This window comes from Heterocephalus glaber, unplaced genomic scaffold, assembly GCF_053883595.1.
Source record: "Heterocephalus glaber isolate CG9 unplaced genomic scaffold, H.glaber_assembly_v1.0 deba00001571, whole genome shotgun sequence".
Taxonomy (NCBI): Eukaryota; Metazoa; Chordata; class Mammalia; order Rodentia; family Bathyergidae; genus Heterocephalus; species Heterocephalus glaber.
This window is the reverse complement of record NW_028258356.1, coordinates 3,285,577-3,309,195: the sequence shown is the minus strand read 5'-3', so window position 1 is coordinate 3,309,195 and position 23,619 is coordinate 3,285,577. Positions and strand designations below refer to the sequence as shown.

The 23,619-nt window shown below is 32.9% G+C and overlaps 1 protein-coding gene and 1 non-coding gene across 3 annotated transcripts in view; both read left to right on the top strand.

Annotated features, from left to right (window-relative positions):
• The window catches only part of Zfc3h1 (zinc finger C3H1-type containing), a 55,621-nt gene that overhangs the window by 28,299 nt on the left and 3,703 nt on the right, over window positions 1-23,619 (top strand). For both annotated transcript variants that reach the window (XM_004845034.4, XM_087192428.1), the window contains 20 exons: window positions 209-330; window positions 713-862; window positions 3,087-3,261; window positions 3,511-3,642; window positions 3,992-4,537; window positions 4,621-4,730; window positions 5,704-5,835; window positions 5,933-6,054; window positions 6,712-6,813; window positions 7,293-7,412; window positions 8,801-8,984; window positions 10,341-10,527; window positions 11,799-11,987; window positions 12,565-12,802; window positions 17,764-17,869; window positions 17,958-18,156; window positions 18,684-18,778; window positions 21,855-21,965; window positions 22,275-22,379; window positions 22,500-22,665. In XM_004845034.4, the coding sequence (XP_004845091.1) occupies window positions 209-330; window positions 713-862; window positions 3,087-3,261; window positions 3,511-3,642; window positions 3,992-4,537; window positions 4,621-4,730; window positions 5,704-5,835; window positions 5,933-6,054; window positions 6,712-6,813; window positions 7,293-7,412; window positions 8,801-8,984; window positions 10,341-10,527; window positions 11,799-11,987; window positions 12,565-12,802; window positions 17,764-17,869; window positions 17,958-18,156; window positions 18,684-18,778; window positions 21,855-21,965; window positions 22,275-22,379; window positions 22,500-22,665 (3,291 nt within the window). The remainder of the gene's footprint in view (window positions 1-208; window positions 331-712; window positions 863-3,086; window positions 3,262-3,510; window positions 3,643-3,991; window positions 4,538-4,620; window positions 4,731-5,703; window positions 5,836-5,932; window positions 6,055-6,711; window positions 6,814-7,292; window positions 7,413-8,800; window positions 8,985-10,340; window positions 10,528-11,798; window positions 11,988-12,564; window positions 12,803-17,763; window positions 17,870-17,957; window positions 18,157-18,683; window positions 18,779-21,854; window positions 21,966-22,274; window positions 22,380-22,499; window positions 22,666-23,619) is intronic.
• LOC147823658 (U6 spliceosomal RNA) lies at window positions 7,657-7,768 on the top strand. Its single transcript, XR_015443492.1, has one exon. It is a non-coding gene; the product is annotated as a U6 spliceosomal RNA (small nuclear RNA).

The following is a 23,619-nucleotide window of genomic DNA, read 5'->3' as shown; positions in this document are numbered from 1 at the left end:
CAATGATTTTCAAACTATTAGTCTTGATTACTTGGTGAGTTATATAATTAATTGAGTAGTTAATTATCAGTGTGTTTTAAAGAAAATAAATGGTGGTGATATTGTTATTTCTAATATATTAGTATATGCTGGGTTGCAACACAAAATATAAATCTTAGTGTGGACTTTTGAAAGCTGTTGATCTGGTTAATTTCTAAATTCTCTTTAGCAAGCTTCAAAACCGAAAGTACCTCCGAAATCTGAAAAAGAAAATGATCCTTTGCGAACACCTGAAGCTTTACCTGAAGAAAAGAAGATTGAATATAGGTTGCTAAAGGAAGAGATTGCCAAGTAAGTGGCATTTTATGTAATTTATTTTAAAAGTAGGTGTTGTTTTTGTCTATATAAAGTTTATTAACATTGGGAAATGAGTATTGGTGATTTTTATCCTAGATGCAGAGTTGATGTTTTTATAACTCACACAGAAGGGGGAGCCACATGATCATCTATAGACTTAAATGCAAAGAGCAAGGAGATCTACCTAGCTTAAGAAAGGATAAAAGTACTTAAAGGGAAGAATAATATTGTCAACTTGGATTGCCAAATTAGGTCCTGTATATTTGTCATTGTTATAATTAGTGTGGTTAATATTTTTATTTTATGAAAGAGAGTAATTTTAAAGAAAAATATCAGTTAATTTTTTGGTACAATGCATCTTTCTCTGTTGTTTTAGTCGTGAGAAACAGCGTTTGATTAAATCAGATCAGCTAAAGACAAGTTCATCGTCCCCAGCAAACTCTGATGTGGAAATTGATGGAATTGGCAGGATAGCAGTGGTTACTAAGCAGGTTACAGATGCAGAAGCAAGACTTAAAAAACACAGGTGAGCCTCATTATCTGATTAAATACAGCAGGTATCTAAATGTTCCTTGACAGAGGTACTGTATATATTTTTGTACTACTGTATATGTCATTGATAAGCATCCTATAGAATTGCACATTCTCACACTAGTTAAAACTGTAAAGTATATTATTTTATTTAGTTATATATTTACATAAAATAGTAGAATTCATATTCAAATAAAACATCAAGCCTTCAAAGGTAAGATGTTCCCTTCAAATTTATACCTGCCTTATGCATTGCTAAAAACAGTTATGAACCTCCTCTTGGAATTTTCTTTTAATCCTCTGGCATATTTTTTAAAATACCTTAATTGGAAGTATATCTTTATTATTAAAGATGAGCTTGATTGTTGGAAATTGTCATTGCCTAACTGGACAATAAAACACATAATAAATACATATTAAAAAATACAAATAATAAAACAAATTATGGTGTTATGAAGTGTGACTACTAAATTTCATGCACCTCTTATTATATGTTTTGTGAAATTGTTGTGCTGCTTAATTGGTTTTTGAAACTTGAGAATATTTGTAAAACCGACAAGATGAATATGTTGAGGATAAAATTTATTGAAATTCATCAGCAAATATTTGATAACAATAATTTTATCTTACTTTGAGTATACAGTTTTTCCATGCCAACCACCATCAAATCATTAGATGAAGAGCAAAATTATTTTACTTATCCTCGGTTATTCTAAACTTTGTTCTGGTAGTCTGCTTTAAGGTTTACAAATACAAGGGGGGAGTTCTGTGCAAAGATAGTAGGACTTTATAGAAACTGACTAAGCAATTCTTGAACTTTAAACATGATAGTAAAAAACGAGTCATGAATTAACTCTTAATGTTGAAAAAATTATTAATGATATTTAAACAATTTAATAATTTTTTAAACAAGCTTCAGAAGTTCATCTATTCTTAAAGAAAAGGAGTAGAAATTTATAGCTTCATTTCTAACATTATAGCTACCTTAGTCTTCTTTTTTTCTTAAACCATGTGCAATTTTTGGGCTATTTTCATAAGGCAACAGATATCACAAGGAGATAGCAACTAAAAGTTGTTAAATGTACAAGCATTTATTGTTTTCCATTTTGAACAGGATAGTAGATACAAACTATTCAGAACAAAATAAATGCATTTTAAACTAGTATTTATGAATGTGTTCTACTTTGAATATTAGTATTGTGCTAACTACCCTATTTCTTCTGGGGTACATCATTTTATGTACTAGTAAAAGATGCTGCTCAAACATGGTAACTTTAAAAACAAGTGAAAATATTTTTAAAACTTTTGTCTTTATCTCAATCCGATCACATAGTCTGTCTTTATTATTCATTTAATGTCAGTAATTGTGACTATTGTAATTTGGTCTCTTTCTGGGAAGATGTTTCATTTTTTAAGACCATCATATTTGGTAGCTTAAAAGATACAAAATTGTTTAAATTCATTCATATGTTTATCTTTTTGTCTAGTTTCTGCTTCTCTGTACCATACTTCTATATATCTGTATGATTACTTAAAAATTAGATTTCTTTTTTCACTTCCTTGCCTTGCATTGGATAAAATGAGTTCAGGTATTTATAAATAAGTTAAATGTGCTTAATTGTATTTCCTAGATGTTTGTGCTGTATATTTGGATTATTATGTAAATGAAGCTAGACATAGTAACTTTCTCAGTCCTTGTTCAGTCTCCATATAGGGTCATATTCAGCCAACTGAACATAGCACTATAACATTTTCTATCGTAATTCATATTACCTCAGGCTTAAATGATTTTTATAAAAAGATCCGACCCATTGTTGCTTTTATAAAATGAAACTCAATTGGAATATATGAATGACTGGTCAATATAAAAATATACTTTTAGGGCTGGGGATTTAGCTCAGTGGTTCTGCCGCCTGCCTGGCAAGGGCAAGGTTGCAAGTTCAATTCCCAGTACCAAAAAAATAAAAAAATAAAAAAAATAAAAATATACTTTTAGTTCTCACTTGCATGTCATAGACAACACATGTACTTTCCCTCATCCCCAACTGTGGACTGAACCCAGGGGTTCACGTATGCTAGGCAAGTGCCTTACCACGGAGCTACATTCCCAGTCGTAGATAACATTTTTTTAAATGCACTATTTGAAAAATGTTTATTCTGATGGTATCAGTCTGATAGTTTAGAAAACATTAATAATAATTTTGTTATTTCCCACTTAGAATTCTCTTGATGAAAGATGAATCTGTTTTAAAGAATCTAGTACAACAAGAAGCCAAGAAGAAAGAATCTGTTCGGAATGCTGAAACAAAAATTACAAAACTTACTGAACAGCTTCAAGCAACTGAAAAAATTCTCAGTGTTAACAAAATATTTTTGAAGAAGCTTCAGGAACAAGTAAGAGTTCTTTTAAAAATTAAGAAATCATAGTCTTGTGATTACAACACATTTTTATATGCCAAATTTTCTGTAAGACAAAAAAGACAAGCTAAAGTCATCAAAATGTATGTAATACAGCTTTTCTTTGAGATGTAATATTGGAATATTTTTATTTTCAGTCAAATACCCTAAAGCTGCTGTGTTTAAGAATATATGTCCTCTCATAAGATTATCATTTACATCCTCAGAAATTTCTTACATTTCCAGATTCACAAAGTTCAACAACGTGTTACAGTTAAGAAAGCTTTAACTCTGAAATATGGAGAAGAGCTTGCTCGGGCAAAGGCAGTGGCCAGTAAAGAAATAGGAAAACGTAAATTGGAACAAGATCGTCTTGGAGTAAGTTGGAGAGATATTTTTGGAAAGCAGGTTCTTTTGATACTTTGGAGGCTAAGAGATGTATAAAGTAGCTCAAACGTTTTCTTGCAAATTTAAAGAGAATAAGATTAAAACTTTGCTATTAAATGACATCCACAGTTTTGGATACTTACTTTTTATTTTGTCTTAACTTTAATTTTAGTAGACTATAGATAAAGTAGCAGAATTGTTGGAGATTTAACTTAAACTCTGCTTTATTGTCATTATTTAGTTATGTTGACATTGTATTATAGGGATAACAGTTATTGTATCAAAAATTGTTTATAAAATCACAGTGATATAAAATATTTATATCATTTTTCTCCCCCAGCCAAACAAAATGATGAGACTGGACAGTTCTCCAATATCAAGTCCAAGAAAGCACTCAGCAGAACTAATTGCTATGGAGAAAAGACGACTACAAAAGCTGGAATATGAATATGCCCTGAAAATTCAAAAATTAAAAGAAGCCCGAGCCCTCAAAGCAAAGGAACAACAAAATATGGCTCCAGTGGTGGAAGAGGAACCTGAATTTTCTTTACCTCAGCCGTCACTTCATGATCTGACACAAGATAAATTAACCCTGGACACTGAAGAAAATGATGTTGATGATGAAATTTTGTCTGGATCAATCAGAGAACGAAGAAGATCCTTCTTAGAATCTAATGCTTTTACTAAACCTAACCTTAAGCACACTGACACGCCTAACAAAGAATGCATAAACAAACTTAGTAAAAACACTGTAGAAAAGCCAGAACTTTTTCTAGGTTTAAAAATTGGCGAACTACAGAAATTATATTCGAAAGCTGACAGTTTAAAACAATTAATTTTAAAAACCACCACAGGGATTACTACAGAAAAGATTTTGCATGGTCAGGTAAGTGAATATGTTGTATTCTTTATGAAGTCTGAAATTCATCTTAGCCTTATTTACCTTATAAAATTATTATTACTACACAGGAGATTTCTTTGGATGTGGATTTTGTTACAGCACAGAGTAAAACCACAGAAGTAAAGCCATATCCTTTTACACCCTACCACAGTCCTCTTCTGGTTTTTAAGTCCTACAGGTATGAAAGATTCTCAATAAGCTTGAAGTTCAGGATAACTACTTTATTCTTGTAATATTTTACCTTGAATATTTGACGATGACTTAAAAAGTAATTGAATTTTGGTCACTGAAAAGTGGACTTGTTCTCTTAGGGGAAATAAAAATTGAGTAGCTTGTTATTGTACTCAGAACATATTCAGGAGGTGAGGTTTAGCTCATACTTGGATTTATCACTTAAATTTTAATTTCTGGTGGCCGATGGAAATGTGGATTCTAGATTTGTGTCTCTTGGGGATTTTAAGAAAAATAATTACAGTCTTGTGAGATTTTTTTAATTTTGAGTTTTTAATTTTATTACTCTTTAGTCTAAGGAGTGCATTATTCAGCCTTTATGAAGTTAATTTAGACATTCTCAGGTGATTAGCTTTGTGAGAGAATGTCCTGAAATGTTTTCAGACTACTCAAAGTTGAGACTAGTAAATGGGTAGGGTTTAATGATAAAATTATGAAGCCCTTCCAAAGTGCTATAGGCTTTTTTTATGTTTTTTTATATTTGTTGGTAATGTGTACAAGAAATACTAATATAGCACTACTTTTAGAATGCAGTGTTCTTTTATTTTCTATTTCAGATCTCTTAATGTCCCCAGTACACAGCAGCTTATTCCTATCACTTGATAGTCTGGCTGTTCCTAGAGTTAATTTTGGTATTAATTGTATAAATAGTAAGCTCAACACATTGAATTTTTTGGGGGGTGGTGTGGGGTAGGGGAGACAGGGTCTCCCTATGTAGTTCAGGTTGGCCTTGAACTCATTAAGTAGTCCAAGCAAGTCTTGAACTTGGGATGATCCTCTTGCCTTACCCTTACACTTCTGGAATCACAGGCATGTGCCACCATGCCTGGCCAGAAATTTTAACTAAGAAAAAGTTAAATTTTTCTAGTTTTCTAAGCAGTGTTTATGGAGCATAATGTGCCTATCCATTCTTTTCTTAGATTTAGTCCATACTATCGGACAAAGGAAAAACTTCCATTGAGCTCAGTATCATACAGTAATATGATTGAACCAGATCAGTGTTTCTGCCGTTTTGACTTAACAGGAACATGTAATGATGATGATTGTCAGTGGTGAGTAGTTTCGTGAACATTTCATGATTTAAAAGAAGATCTTGTTTAACTTTGATATGTACATGATTATCTTTTCCATATTGTCATTTTATTTTAGGCAGCATTCACAAGACTATACCCTTAGCCGAAAACAGCTATTCCAGGACATTCTGTCATATAATCTATCTTTGATTGGTTGTTCAGAGACAAGCACTGATGAAGAAATTGCTTCTGCAGCAGGTTTTTAAAGATTTCTTATTCTTCACCAAGAAAATTTGAATTTAGACCATTTAAAACTTATATATATATCAACAACTTTAAATAACCATAGCTATAATAATTCATTACATTCACTTATGACTTATCTAGATCTGATACAGTAACTATTACTGTTACTCTTTACATTTAAATTAATTAAATTTTAAAATTTACTTTCAAATTATTTAATGAAGTAGTAAAGGACCTTATACTCTTCAACGTTATAGAAAGTGTAGATTCCTGTCAAACACTGTGAGAAGGTATTGTTTTTCTCCCTGGATTTCGGTACGAAACAACCTTAACACGTCTTTGGAAGTAAGGGAATTAACACTAAGTTTAGTAAATAATTATCACAACCCAAGAGTGATCAGTAAGTCACTGAATCTGTTTTATCATTCTCAGTTTTGGGCTTCAACTTTTATGTAATTAGTTCATTGCAAGATTTTTAAAAAATTTAATTTGGGTATTTGATGTGGTAGGATTTGCTATAGTAGTTAATATAATGTAGGCCTTGAAGGCCATAAGCATTAATTGACTAATACCATACATGTTTCTTTAAATGTTAAAATATTCTTTGTTTAGTCCTCTTTAATTAGTGTAGTATGGTGACTGTTGTTGAAGATATCATTCTTCTTTCAGAAAAATACGTTGAGAAACTTTTTGGAGTAAACAAAGATCGAATGTCAATGGATCAGATGGCTGTTCTCCTTGTTAGCAATATCAATGAAAGTAAAGGTCATAGTAAGTATATATGTGTGTATGTGTTTGTGTGTGTATCTAAACAGGACCTTTTCTAAATTAATTAATTAATTTATATTTATGTGATACAGGGGATTCATCTAAGGACTTTGTGCATGCTAGGCAAAAAGGATCTTTATAGCTGGGCATGGTGGTCCATGCCTATAATCCGAGCACTTGGGAGGTTGAGGCAGGAGTATTGCAGTGAGTTCGAGGCCAGCCTGAGCTACATAGTGAGTTCAAGGCCAGCCTGAACTACATAGTGAGATCCTGTGTTGACAAAACCAAAAAAATTAAAAAAAAAAACAAAAAGGATCTTTTAGTTTCCCTATGTCAGCAAAGTTTTGGGCATTCTGTTCTATATACTGAAGATTATTTCTGAGAAATATGATATAATAAATGTAGTTTTTTGCTAGTATTGTTTGGAGAGCCTTCAAAACAGTAAATACTTGTATCAGCTAAAAATCTTCTGTCTACTTTAGCACCTCCGTTTACAACCTACAAAGAGAAAAGAAAATGGAAGCCAAAGTTCTGGAGAAAACCTGTTTCAGAGAATAGCTTCAGTAGTGATGATGAACAGTCTACAGGACCAATTAAATATGGTAAGATGTTAGGTAATTTAAGACCCAGAATTATTTAATTGTGGTATTCTGTCTTAGTCTAAATACTTTACTAATCCCTTGGTGTATCTCCTAGCCTAGTTTAAAATTTTTTTTAAAGTGATATCATTGGTAGTTACAGTATAGTTCTTCATTGTGTACAGTTGTTCCTGGCATTACAGGGTATTTTGCATTCATGGCTACAGTTGATTAATGCAAGGAACATTTCTTAATATGATTGCTTAATGTGCTCATTTAGGCAGCGCACATACTAAAATTTGCAATGATACAGAGAAGATTAGCATGGATGGCCCCTGAGCAAGGATGACACGCAAATTTGTGATGCGTTCCTTATTTTTCTTTTTTTGGTACCAGGAATTGAATTCAGGGCCTGTGCCACTGAGCTACATCCCTGGCTCTGGCTTCCATATTGAAAAAAAAAACAACTAAAAATTAAAAAAAAAAAAAATGACTGCTTAATATGTTTCCAAAAATACTTGACTGGTAGGAAGGTAACAGTAATACTCTCATTTTAAAACCACTTCCTGGCTGGTGTCCTCCTTGGGGATAGGTGTTCTATTTTACTTATCTTTGAGTCTATTTCTGGTATAAAGTTGACTTATAAAATGAATGAGTGAATGAATGAATGAATGAATGAACAAACAGGAGTGGCATGAATAAGTACCTTATTGTCAAGTACATATGGAGTTCTTATTTCAAGTTTGTAATTTGTTTACTGTTTGTAGATTAGCAGCTACGTGTGCTAATGCTTATTTGTATTAATGTAACACTTTTATAGTTGAGGTCAGTGGTGGCAAACCTATGGCACACAGGCTATTTGTTGTCATTGAAGGCTCTAAAAGGTTTGCCATCACAGGTTTAGATGTAGTAGAAGAAATCATCTGTATAAATTTTAACTTCCAATTTCTTAACTAAATGAACTATTAGATGATATAATTTGTCCTTAAAACAGGAAGATTATATTTCTAGTTTGCAACTAGAATCCTAACTTGTCCTGATGTAATTTTTTAATTTTTTATTTATTTTTATTTTTATTTTTTCCTGATGTAGTTTTTAATATCACCAATTTTCACTCAAGAAGTGCCCAAGTATGGATGTTAAATTTTGATAGCTTTACTTTAAAGCTACGAACTATTGCTTATCATTGCTTTAGGTTACTGTCTTCTTGGTTTTTTCAGACAGGGTCTAGCTAAGTAGTTCAGGCTGGCCTTGAACTTGGAGTGATCCTCTTGCTTCAGCCTCCCAGGTACTGGGGCTTGCACCACCATGCTCAGCTAGGTTTCTCAATTATTTTAAAGATGAGACCAATTGTTTTTTCTTGGCTCTATAAATTAAAGGAAGCATAAAGCTAACAACAATTTTCCTTATAGCCTTCCAGCCAGAGAACCAAATAAATGTTCCAGCTTTGGATACAGTTGTTACTCCAGATGATGTTAGATATTTTACAAATGAAACTGATGACATTGCTAATTTAGAAGCAAGTGTGCTTGAAAATCCGTCTCATGTACAACTTTGGGTCAAGCTTGCATACAAGTACTTGAATCAAAATGAGGGGTAGGTAGCTTCAAATCTTTGTGTAAAGTATTGCACGTCTGTATTTTTGTTTGAGGTTTATTTCACTTGTAATCAGGTTTTCTTTTTAGTTATCAGTGGAGTCTTTTTTGACAAAGTAAAAGAATTTTATTGTTTGGAAGCTGTAAGAAAAGTTTGATACTGGATCTTGAGTTTGTTTTCATGGCTGAGTTTATGAATAATACTTAAAATTTAAAAATCTTTTAAGTAGATTTAGTTAAAATACCAAATTCTGAGTTGTAGAAGGATTAATTTAAAAATGAAATAGTCTCTTAATAAAATGATGATAAAAAAATGATGATTAAATTAGAATATAACAGGTTAAATTTTATGTTATTTTCTAATGGAGATTTAAAGTTTCTGATAAACTCCAAATTCTGGTGAATTATCTTTTTTTCTGTGTGGTACTAGACTGCATATATTCCAGTAAAATAAATAGTAATTTATCTCAAAACTGATAGCTCTTGTTACACATTATATCTTCTAATTTCTCCTTTTTGATAGTAGAGGCAAACCAGGAATAATCTTTTTATAATTGTAGAATTTTATTTTATTTTTTCAGTGCTGAGGTTCAAACTCTGTCTTGTGCATGCTAGGCAAGAGCTGTGCCCTACCGTATATCCCCAGACAGCCCTATAATTGTAAAGCATAATAATTCCAGTTGTTTTTTTAATAGGCTACCCTGATACATCTGTCTCAAAATTTAGTTCAAAAGCTTTAAAATAAGGAAGCATTGCAAAGTGCTAATCACATATGCCTGAATATGGTACTTACTTAACTTTCCTTGTATGTCATTTCCATGCTAATAGGATAAGTTACAATGTTTTCTGACTCATTTTCTGAGTGAAGGCCAAAAGAACTGTACATTATTTTATGAATAGGTTCATGAGAGAGAATTATCTTCTCCAAGAGATAGCAAGCCCTTGACCGTTGAAAAGAACTATTGAAAGCTTTGATATTTTGTGCTGGCAGTAGCTGGCCTTGAAAGAGAATTGTTTAACTTTTCCTGTTCCCAAAGAGTGTAAACCATAAAAGGTATTGCTTACTATGGACACAGAGCACATTTGAAGTTGATAATCTGAGTGGTTTTATAACACTGTTTTTATCTGGTAAATGCTTACTGAACATCCACTTAAAAAGAACTTGTTGGGTCTGTGGGAAATCAGGACTTTTTTGACATGTAATTTAAAATCTTGATTTATTGTTCTTTGTCAGTGATCCTGGGTTCTTTTTAGGTTCTAATACAAAAAAGAATTTAAAAATTGACTGATTTGTTTAGTCCTATTTAAATTTTCAAGCATAAACAAAACACTCCTGCCTCTTCTTTTAAATATATAGGGCATGCTCAGAATCCTTAGATTCTGCTTTAAATGTACTGGCTCGAGCATTGGAGAACAACAAAGACAATCCAGAAATTTGGTGCCATTACCTCAGATTGTTCTCAAAAAGGGGAACTAAGGAAGAGGTGCAGGAAATGTGTGAAACAGCTGTGGAATATGCTCCTGATTATCAGACCTTTTGGACTGTGAGTAGAAAAGATAACATAGTTGTGTGGTGTATGTGTTCATAATTCTTTGAGCCATCAAATATTGATATGGAGCTTAATAGATTATGTGCTTTATCTGGATATAGATAAAATTACTTTCACTTTCTAATAACCTCAAAGGTACTTCTGGGTCGAGATTAATTTAGACTAAAGAAAATATTTAATGAAAGGGTGATTTTCTTGTTAACTTTATTGGTAAGGAAAAATATATAATTATTGAATATTTTACACTTACCTGTTAGGCAGTTGTAGTTTGGGCAAAGGTTAGTGTAGTTTTGCAGTTCATCTGGAAGTATTTTTCTTTTAAATTTCTCACACATATAAAATTGTCATGAATGCCAGAAAATATTTTGATCTTTTATTGTCTGCATTGCTTATGTTTTTTTTTTTCTTTTTCTTTCTTTTGGTACTGGGGATCGAACTCAGGACCTTGTGCTTGCGAGGCAGGTGACAGCACCACTGAGCTAAATCCCCCCGACCCTTGCATTGCTTATGGAAATAACCCAAGGCTCTAATTCACACTGATACCAAACATTGCCACAATACTAAGATTTACTATAAGAATGAGAACTTCTTTCTCCTAGAGAATGGAATTTTTCTTATCCAGATTTAAAATAATAGTTAACCACTTGTAGAATAAAACATGTTCATATCTGAATTTTTATTAGAACCAGGAACCAGTAGATTCACATGAATTTTCAGATGAATGTCATTTCAGGATTTTTTATTTTTATTTTTTAAATGTGCCAAAGATCAGAACCAGGGAGTACTATGCACATGCTTTACCACTGAAATATATCCCCAGCCTCATTAAATAGATTACAGTATCAAGTTTGGTTTTGTTTCTTTGAGACAAGATCTTCCTATATTTCCCAGGCTGACCTCCAACACACAGTCACACACCTAAGCAGTGCAAAATATATGTGATCATAACCATGTGAACTTTTAGATGTCTACCATGGCCTTGTTGAAATTTACTTGTTGATTCTATAAAAGGAGAGAGGAAATTCTTTCAGCGGTAATTCTGAAATACATCTGTGTTGTTTCAGTTTTCATCTAGTTTTACCTGCAACAGGTGATAGAAGGGGAAATCAAGGTTATAACACCAGAAGATAGTGAAATAGTTTGTACTTTTTTACAGTTATCTCTTTTACAGAAATTTGATGAGACATTTTCTTAAATATGAAAAATCTGTAGTTTTAATTTATTCCTATAAAGCAGTACTGATTATATAAAATTCCTTTGGGCAGTTTCTACATCTAGAGAGTACCTTTGAAGAAAAAGATTACGTATGCGAGAGAATGGTGGAGTTTCTAATGCAAGCAGTCAAGCGGAAAGCATCAGATATTCTGTCCTTTCAGCTTCTGGAAGCCCTTTTGTTTAGAGTTCAGCTGCACATATTTACTGGAAGATGCCAAAGTGCACTTGCAATTTTACAGGTAAACAGATATTTTAGTATGAATTTCATTTTGGAGAAAAATTGTTAAAAGTTATGTAGTGGTAAGAGCACTAGTTTTGGATTTGAATCTCTGTTTTGCCACTTCCTGGTAACTTGTGTGACTCTGGATGAGTCTCTGTTTCCTCATTATTTGATGAGGATAATATCTCTAGAATTTTTTAAAGATTTAAATAGAAAGATTTTTCTTAACTACCAGATAAATTTCAAAATTTAAGCTACAATAGAAAAAAAAAAATCAGTCCATAATGAAAGTATCTGTATGGCTGTCGGTTTTTTGAGTGTGCTTTTACTGTGTCTTTATCTTATTAGATTTTAAGCATTAGGACACTTAAAATATGCAAGTAAATTATGTCAAACTTCAAGATCATGAAAATTATGTTAATCTGGTGTTGACATCTCTAAAGAGAATTTTCATTAGAAAATTGGTGACTATCAAAATTTTCACTTAGATATTTAAGAACTACTTTAAAGAAATATGTTACAGTCTTTACATTTGAATTTTATTGTGAATATGGGTCATTAAAAAAGACTCAGATTTTTTTTTTCATTTTATCTAGAATGCATTAAAACTGGCTAATGATGAAATAGTAGCTGAATATCTTAAAACAAGTGATCGATGTTTGGCGTGGCTTGCCTACATACACCTTACTGAATTCAGCATTCTCCCTCCAAAATTTTATGATCCATCTAATGGTAATCCTTCAAGAATTGTTAACACAGAACTATTTGTAATGCCTTGGCAAGCAGTTCAAGATGTAAAAACTAATCCAGACCTATTGTTAGCAGTTTTTGAAGGTAAGTATGAATGTTTACAAATATCAACTATTAGAAATCATAGCATTAATATTTAGAATGTAAATATACTCATTATTGTGATTTTTCGTAATTAAGTGCAATAAATGCTATTACAAGTTAGAGTTTCAGCTCATTATGTAAATGCTTTAAAAAGAATTGAATCAGATTAATAATGGGAATTGTCATCTGTGAAAACCAGAAACTACTACATTACATAATTTATGGCAAAAGATCAAAAAATAAGGTGAATGACACTCCCCACCACCACCACCACCAGGGATTGAACTCAGGACCTTGCACGTGCCAGGCAGGTACGGTGCCACTGAGCTGTATCCCCCAGCCCTGGTGAATGATTTTTAAAATATATATTTTTTGAAATTTATTACATTAAAAGACATACTGACAGGGCCTGGGGATTTAGCTCAGTGGTTCCACCGCCTGCTTCGCAAGTGCAAGGACCCGAGTTTGATCCCCAGCACCAAAAAAAAGAAAAAAAACCCCAAAACAAAGACATAATGATATTAATTCTCCCCAAAATACTCCCCCTCACTTTGAACACGCTATATCATTCTTGCCACTTTCTCAGGCAGTTCAGGAGATCCTCTTTCTCTTCTATCATGGGTGCCTGAATGTCCTAAATCAGTTCAAAATGTCATGGTCATTTTTCCTTTGAGGAAAAGCCAGATGTCTCATTGTGTCAGATCTGGTGAAAAAAGTGGATAAAGACACGCCATAATGCTTTACAAACATGCCTTTCCATTGGATGGCACTCACTGTCAGCATACATTGCATTTTCTTTTTTTGTCATAACTGGTAATGACTCATGAAAAAGGACTTACAGAACTGTTTCAGAAGGTGGCAAGAACTATTTGAGTATGTTCAAAGTGAAAGGAAGTGTTTTAAGGGGAACTAATGTCAATGTGGCCTTTTAAATTTAAGTATTCACCTTATATTTTGATCATCCCTTGTATCAGCATATAGGTATAGATTATATGATTTGGTGAGTTGATTGAATCAAAACCAGGTACTTTTTATTAGCACTCCATTAAGATGGAAATTTAACATGCTCATGATGGGATAGTAGTTTGTCTCACTGCTGTGTGGCTCTGATTTAATTCATATGTCTCACTGCTGGGAGGCTCTGATTTAATGAAATAAATGAATTTGTTGATTATTGTAATAATTTTTAATTGACATGAAAAGTATTAATATTTATATTTGGGCAGTAATTATTCAAATTCAAGCAACTAACTAGATTCAGTCCATTTATAGACTTATTAATTTCATTAGTAAAAAGACAGATAAAAATGATTAGATCCATTTGTACCACCAGTGGTACAAGCTGCCCAATAGGACAGTCCTGTATATACCACTGGTGGTTCAAGCTGGCAGGAACATGTTAAAAGGATATCTCATGTTTTTTTGAACAAATTAATATTTTCTCCATCAGTATCTGCTGTTGAACACATATGACGTATAAAGCCTGTTTCTTCCTAAAATTCTTTCACTATACTAGTATGTATAGACTAGTACAGCATATACCCTAATAAGATAAAATCTATACACTTGATCTATTAAAGATACACAGCCAAATAATTGTGTATTCATATATAGTACAAATTGTATGCTACAGAAGAAGCAAAGATCCATGGTTGATAGAATTACTTGGTATAAGCCATGATCTCAAAGGGAAGAAGTGTTGTAGGTTGGCATGACCAAAGAAGGCTTCATAAAAAATTGGGAGTTGGAGTGAATGTTGAAATAGAACTTATGGTGTGAAATAGGGGGCCTCCTCAAAGATGAAAACTCTTGTCATATATCTCTGTATTTCCTGAGGACCTATGATGAATTCTGTAATGTGTTAAGTGCTTAGTAAATGATTGCTGAAGAAAGGATATTTTTGTTAGAAAAGCTAGACAAAAAATGACAAGTAGATAGGAATTAATGTAATGGATTTGAGGTGTCTGTAGAAAGGAAAGTCGTTATTAAAGTGAGAATTCTGCAAATCTTAGCCAAAAGGCCGAGAAGTGATGAAATGTGAGTATTCTGTAGGAAAGATAGCCTCTTTAATACATGGTACTGGGAAAACTGGCTATACACATGCAGAAGATAGAATCTACACCCATATGTATTACTGTATACTAAGCGAAAATCAAAGTGGATTAAAGATCTAAATGCTAAAACAACTTAATCTGTTGGAAGATAAAATAGGTAAAACTCTTGGAGATATAAGCATTGGCCAGGACGTTCTGAATAAAACTCTGGTTACACAAGAAATAACATCAAGAATCAGTAAGTGGGATGCTACCAAATTAAAAAACTTCTGTACAGCAAAGGAAACAACCAACAGAGTGAAGAGATAACCTACAGAATAGGATCAGATTTTTGTCAGCTACTTCTTGGACAGAGGACTATTATCTAGAATACTATATAAAGAACTCAAAAAAATTAGACCCTCTCCAAAGTAAAAGACCCAATTAAAAAAATGGGCAACTGAAATAAATAGAAGAATCACAGATAGGTAATGAATACATGAAAAGATACTCAGTATCTCTGGCCATTAGAGAACTGCAAATTAACATTGAGATTCCACTTTACTGCAGAAAGAATGGCTATCAAGAAATCAATAACAAATGCCAAAGGCTCTGTGGGGAAAAAGGAACCTTTCTACATTGTTGGTGAGAATGTAAACTAGCACAACCATTGTAAAAATTAGTATTGAAAGTCCTCAAAAAACGAAAACACAAAATTCTATTCAACCCAGCTATTCCCTTGCTGTGTATCTTCCTGAAAGAGTTAAAGACCTCACATTGCAGTTATATATGTATACCCATGTTTATAAGCAGCACAATTCATGATAGCTAAATCTTGGAAGTGGCCTATATGTTTACCAGCAGGTGAATGGATAAAGAAAATGTGATATTTATGTACAGTGGAGTGCTTCTTTGGCAAAAAGAAGAATAAACTTGAGTCATTTGTAGGAAAATGAGTGTGCCTTGAGACCATAATATTAAGTGTAATATAAATCAGACACATAAATATCACATGGTCTCTCTTATCTGAGAAACCCAAAGTATAAATAAAGAACAAAATAAAAAGATAATAGGAAACAAGGAGATAGATTTTGTAGATTGGAAGAGGATCAAGAAGTGCAGGAGGGGCCGGGGATTTAGCTCAGTGGCACCGTGCCTGCCTCACAAGCGCAAGCACCTGAGTTCAGTCCCCGGTACAAAAGAATGGAGATGCAGGGAAGAGTGGAAAGGACATAAAAAGAATTAGGATGTCTTATGTACATATACCAGTTCCTCACAGTGTATCTCATAATTATGTACTGTAAACATATAACAATAAAAATAATTTTTAAGTGACAATTCTGTGTTAGATATTAGGAAGGATTAGGCTTGGTAAGTGAAATGATACCAGATTTTCAAGAACTGTGAAAGTGTAGTAGATTTGAATGGCATTTCTTTTAAGAGAGAGAATGTGCTTGAAGAGAAATTTTAGCACAACTTCTGACCAACCAGAAGCTGGTAGCAGTTACTAAAACATAAAAAAAGTAACCTGGGTGGGAGTTTTTGTTAAGGAAGAGGGAAGAGAGTAATCACAGATGATTTCAACTTTATAAGACAAGGAAAGTCACATTAATAGGAAACTAAGTTCAAAAGACTGATCGTGTAGAAGTATTTGAGTGAGTGTTACAGATAGATAAATGGATTTCAGAGTTAACATAGAACATTATATTACAAAATACTTTGTATTTTTTAAATTTTGGGGCGGTGGGGCAGGGAATCGAACTCAGGACCTTGCGCTTGCCAGGCAGGCATGGCACCACTGAGCTACATCCCCAGCTACTTTATAGGTTTTAATCTGTTCCCAAAGTGAATTATTCAGTGCAGGTTGAGCATCCCTAATTTGGTCAAAGTCTGAAATGCTCCAAAATCCAAAACTCTTTGAGCACTAATATAGTGCTACAAATGGAAATTTTAACACTTGACCTCATGTGATAAGGTCACAGTCAAAGTGCAGGTACACTAAAGATACTGTATAAAATTATTTTTCAGGTATGTGTAGAAAGTATAAATGAAACAAATTTCTTGTTTAAACTTGAGTCCCATATGCAAGATACTTCATTTTATATATATGTAAATATTCCAAAATCTGAAATACTTTTGATCCTTAGGGATACTCAACCTATATCTGAAGCTGTAAGAATTTTTTTTTGGAGGAAGTGAGATTTAAGAGGTTAGCATAAAGTCATTGAATAAAATCAAGAATATAAATCTTTCAAAAGTAGAGGCAAGAAGAAATTAAAAAGAAGAGGAAAAACGTCACATGCAAATCAAATCAAATGAGAGAAGATAGCAATAAGCTTTTAGGTTTGGTTAGGTAGGAATTCTTATAAGTGAACTTTAAGAGCTCAGCTTTAGAATGATGACATTATTTTAACTAAATCTGGAGGTCATACTCCTGTTGGGGAAGGCGAAAATGGTGACAGTAAAAAATTGTACTATTCTATTAGAAGCTGTAGTAAGGTCAGGTAAAGGACTGTAAAAGGGAAAAGGTGTGATTTGAAGCAGTTAAGGATCTAGTTTAGAGAGAGACATTTAAGTGGATATAGAGCAGCAAAGAGGGGCCTCCTTTGAAGTGATCAAGGAAAAATGAAAACTCATTCTGTGACTCTTTTTGAGATGAATTTTAAGAAATTTAAATGAAAACATTGAGAGATGCAAGAGCTCATGTGGGATGGTTCTGTTCTTATCAAGACAAGTAAGGGAAATTGATTGAATTGTAGGAGCCTGGAGATACCTAAAATACTTCTTTGGGTAAAAGCCAGGGGTTAGAAAAGATGAAAAAGATGATAGGTAAGCAAAGAGATGGGACGTCTTTTCCCATTGGTTTCATAAAGTTAAAATAATACAGTCATAATTCATTTTATGTTTGATTCATGTGTTTTTGGGTAGATGCAGTGAAAGCTTGTACAGATGAGAGCCTTACCACTGAGGAAAAAATAGAAGTCTGCCTTCCACTTTACATAAACATGATTGCTCTGCACCAGCTTCTAGAGAGGTAAAATTTAATTGACAAGCAGCTAATGAATGCTCTGTTAAAATTGATCTTTTCATGTGTTTAGCCATTTTTTTGTTTGTTTGTTAAGGTATGAGGCTGCAGTGGAGCTATGTAAATGTTTATTGAAATCATGTCCCATGAACTGCCAGATATTGGAAGCTCTTGCTGCTTTATATTTGCAAACAAATGAGCATGACAAAGCCAGAGCAGTGTGGCTTACTGCATTTGAAAAAAATCCTCAGAATGCAGAGATTTTTTATCATATGTGCAAATACTTCATCTTGCAGGTAAAAAATAAAATATATTCTTAAATATATAAAATAAAAAATATTCTTAAATACAGTGTTTCTGTGTTTCAGCTTTATCAGCAGCCTTTTGAGGAAGCATTTCTTAGTTCTTTTACCCTTTGTAAGTTTTGTTAGGTATTACTTTTCTTTCTCTTGTGGTTTTACCATTGTACTTTATTACAGTGCTTTGTAATTTTATTTATAGCTACTTTATATGTACTAAATATTCTTTGAGAGCAAAAAACCTACCACAGTGCCAAACATGTGATAACTGCTCAGTGGGAAATTGGTGGATAGAATTGGAGCCTGTGATAGTATTGACTATTAAGTTATTTAACAGCTAGTTGAAATTAATTGAGAGATGAGAATTTATAGTTTTGAATGTGTCCCAAATTTTTATCCACTCTCTCACCCACCCAAGAAATTTAATCTAATTGGTGATTTTTAAAAGCCCCTTTTTTCCCTTGAAACAGTTTAATTAGATAAACATTGTAAGCGTGATATATATCTCCCTTTCTTTTAAATAGAATCGAGGTGATAATCTTCTTCCATTTTTGCGGAAATTTATTGCATCCTTCTTTAAACCTGGGTTCGAGAAGTACAGTAATTTGGATCTGTTTCGGTAAGTTGTAGTACTCTTAGTGTATAGAGGAATGAGAGAATACAGCTCAGTGGAAAGATAAGTTATTTAGTGCACAGATTTACATTTTACATACAGAGCTGTTAGGGCAGTAGAATAAACAATAAAAAAATGGAGACAAGATGTAAAGTTTTTCTATATTCTTTGGATTAAAAGGCACTCTTCAAAGTCAGGCTTATGGTAATTCCTCCTTTTACTTTGTTATTGTTAATTTTAGCACTTTATACTATAGGAACCAATTACTGTATACTGAGACAAATCTCAGTGATTTTTGAAAAAATGATTGTTAATTTGGTAACCTAAAGCAGATTTAAGTAACATGCCTTTTTCTGTTAAATTCTAAACACAACTACTCTAGCCTCTGAAATGCTAAGAAGTTCTAGGGAATTCTTTTCTTAACCATCAGTTCCTCAGTGCAGCATTTAGAGTTAGGTATTTACTGTGTTTGCTTTGCTGAGAGTTCTTGTTCCAGCATTAAGAGACCACGACAGATCATGAATAATTTTGGGGGGGAGGTTTTTGAAATTCTCGTCCTTTCCTCTTCTCTGTGTAGGGGTCAGCAAACTTTTCTTTATAGCTAGAAAGTTAATATTTTAAATTTGCTGGTCATATGCTGTATTACTAGTGCTCAGATATGCTGTTGTAATTAAAAAGCAGCCCTAGGCAGTATGTAAATGAGTGGGCTGGATTACAATAAAACTTTATTTACATTGCTAATCCTAAATAAAACAGCATCAGAAGGAAAATATTTTACCATGATTTCCTGTTACTCCATAGTAGGGAAAACTGAGAGAAAAGAACTAAGCTGAATTTCTCCTAAAAATTTTTCTTCTAGAATATACTTAGAAGTAAAAATAAAACCTTAATTTTATGTTAGAAAGTCAAATGCTTTAGAGATATTTTTGGTTTCTTAGGTCCTACTACTGTTCCCTTCCCACCCTACCTCACTATAGCTATGTTATGTCAACATAGGTTTTAAAAAATAATCCAGATATTTTAAAGTAAGGGGTCCATGTGCCCCAGATGTTTTTGTGAATCTGGTGCTTTTATTAGTGATTTTAAGATTTGAGGTCACTGTTCTTCCCACACTCGAGTCTTTATATCTGTCCTCTTATGGTAACCAGCTTATTGACAGTGATTTTAGGCATCCTTCCTGAAATTCTGATCTGCTACATCCAGATTAATATTTTACAAATACCTGTAAAAAAATTAATTTAAAATTAATGGAAAAGAATTAAACTGTTCTATCAGGAATATAAAGGTTGCTCATCTTCCCCATATGGAATTTCTCCATTGTTTAAATTATATTGCTCTTCTCAAACTTAGGCAAAGGACTAATTCAAGGCTGAACCAAACTTCAGAGTTTATAGACTTACTATTGTGGTTTTCCCTTGGGCATGAAGGTAATTGGTTTAGCTTAAAAGATGTCAGTTTCTGCCTTGGTAACTAATCAAAGATCTTCATATCTTTTTGGTAACAGTTTAATTAAGCAGAATAAATAACCGGATCAGTAAAAATTTGAAAATGAGTCGACTCTAAATCTTATTAATAAGCCGTGTTATGAAATAGCCTAATTCATAATCCAGTAAGAATTAGAAAAATGTAGCTTTGCACAAGGTCCTGAGTTCGATCCCCTGTACCAAAAAAATAATAATAAGAATAGAAAAAGATAACTTCGTGCTTAGTTTGCTTAGACAATGCTGTAGTCCTTGTCTATACAAATGTTGTGCATTTTGGTTAATTTAGAAGGTCTTTTTTAGTAAGAGATTGGGAAAATGATAGAGGAAATAATTTTTGGCATTGCCATTCCTTATTTATACACATACAGATTTATAACCATAGTAATAGAAGTCAGTGCTCTTAATAGGTTTGAAATACCTTTTAAATTCAGTGAATAGAAATTGTAAAGCAAAATGCTAGCACTGTAGTATTTCTCTGGAATAGATTCTTTCAACTCCCTTTTATGTGACATTTGGTATAAAGATACCAGGCTGAAAAGAATGAGTAATTTTTATGTATTTCAGACCAATTTGAAGATTAAGAGAATAGCTAGAAAAGTTAATGTGCAGATTTCATTCACTTCACTGAAGTTATAGTAAGGGTGGTCTTAGGTAGATTAGATTTGAAGTTAGTTCTTTTGACCAACCTTTGTTTCTAGTTGAAGAAACTAAAATCCTTAGAAATGAAGTGGCTGACACATAGTAATGTAGTTACAATGCAGTAAGGATGATAACCTGACTTTTAAAGTTTCTTGTTTCTTGTGTTTACCACCATTACCACCCTGCCTATCTGTCTAATCCATTAAAAATTTGGTCCCCTGAAGTCATTTTAAAATCCAGTGTAAATTATTTACACCATATTGCCATTTTTTAGGTCAGTGTATTTTCTTTAAAAACATTGTTCTTAAAGATGCTGGTATACATAGAATCATACATTGGGAGGGAGTCAAATTTATTTTCTAGTTGACTTCTCAGGGCCTGTGATATACTAAAATATATTGTGACTTTTCAAAAGGGAGTCATAACTTGCAGTATTTCTCAACTTTGATCATGAATCTCTTTTTGAGAAGTCCCTGGGGGCCGGTATGTTATAGTGTATACTTTGATATCATGTCTAAAATTAGGCCTACGTTGATGTGTGTGTATGTATGACAGAAAGATTCCTCTCAAATACCAGGTTTTGTAAACTTTAAAGGACTTTTTTTTTTTTTTTAGAAGAAACTATAGTTAGATTTTTGTGGGACATTTTCAGATATTTGGTACTCTCATTTCTTCTTTTGTATTTCTTATTAAGCTTAATTAGGTGATTATAATGGTTTAATTTTGGAGATAGAATAAAAAATCATTTTAGGAGTAGAATTATTCATGTAGTGATAAAATAATAAAATTCTGAGTGTGTAATCCTATAGATGTGACCAAAGAGATGTGGCATACATGTGAAAAATAGTTTCATTTTTTTAATAAAAATATTTCAATATAAGCTGAAACAGGATTTTTAAAAAAGTGTTAGTAATCCTTGTGTATGCATAATTTCAAATATATTTGTCCCCCCCACCCAGGTATCTCCTAAATATCCCAGGACCCCTTGACATTCCAGCCCATTTATGTAAAGAGAATTTTGATGATGACATGTTTAACCACCAAGTTCCTTATTTATGGCTGATATACTGGTAAGATGTTATCCGCCATGGAGACAATGTGTACTAAGCCTGCATTTTCTGTTTACTGTTAACCATCTGAGTAAGGTTAAATTTCATGACGAGGAGCATAAGTTATGATCTGCGTGTATTTTACCCAACCTTATGCCATGTTAAAATTAACCTGTTAAGGTTATTGAAGCAAAATTGGAGAGATGCTAAACTTCAGTATGCTAAACACTCTGAGGAAGAAAGATCAAAAGAAGAATTCCATTATAACGATGTCTATAATGTTTAAAATACACTTGTCATTCAGACATGTTTCCTTCACTTCTTACACAGCCTTTGTCATCCTCTTCAATCAAGTATTAAGGACACAGTAGAAGCATATGAGGCAGCATTAGGGGTGGCGATGAGATCTGATATAGTACAGAAGATTTGGATGGAGTAAGTTTAGTTCCTCTTAAGAACTGGATTTTGACTAAGGGGTATGAGATGGGGAAAAGGGTGGTTGGCTGTTTTGGTGAGAAAATTATTGGCTTAATTATAATATTTTTCTTTTGGCAGTTATCTTGTCTTTGCCAATAATAGAGCTGCTGGATCCAGAAACAAAGTTCAAGAATTCAAATTTTTTACAGATTTAGTGAATAGATGTTTGGTTACAGTTCCTGCCCGATACCCCATTCCTTTTAGCAGTGCTGATTACTGGTCCAACTATGAATTTCATAATAGGGTAAGAACTTAAAACTTTTCTTTCTTTAGAATGTTTGTACAAAACAAAGGTCCTTTTTAAATGACAGCAAAACTATTATATCAATAGAATTTTTCCTAGGACCACTTTCCTAGCATTCACTATTCTTGTCTATGATTCTTGTCTCTTCAAAGTCTAGGAACAGTGTCCTAAAGACTCAAGATAAAATGTGGTATGTTATATTGAAGGAAATTTAACATTGAAGCAAAACAGAAGGGATATTAACGTTTAATACATATTAAGGAGAAAGATCAAACAGGATTCTGTGGTGAAGAAATCTGTAATGTTTTGCATGAATAGTTGGAAATTTTATTAAACAGAACATCTCAGAACTTCAAAATAAATGAAAATGGTCTTATACATTGTAGCTGCACTTTCTGTTAACATTTTGTCAAGCAAAATATCACTATCACAGGGCATAAGAAAGCTGAAATCTGGTGCTGTTTAGACTTTTAAGAGTAGAATCTGATTAATAATATATTTATAAAAGGGTATCTTACAGATAATGAAGCAGAGGGGTTCTGGTTTTTTTTTTTTTTTTTTTCAGAGACCCCTTTCAGTAAGTACAGCATAAGCCGAAAGTTTCTGTTAAAGCTCAATGTAGACTAAGACATGTATTTTATATTTTTGGTGGGTGGTTTTGTTGCTAATCAGGATAACCAATTATTATGCTTTGTACTTCTATGCCATTCTTTATCCCAGGATCTCAAACCACTTTATGGACATTAAGTCATTTACACACGGGCATTCCATGAGCAAGATGTGGCAGGTATTATTAACCCTATGACTTGCCCAGCTATATAGCAAGGAAAGCTAGACTCAGGAATGGCAACCTGGACTCCTAGCTTCTTGTCAGTGTTCTGTCCATGCTGTCATCACTAGACCATATTTCTTAATTCATATTTGGAAAGTCATTAATATAATTAATGATAGGAA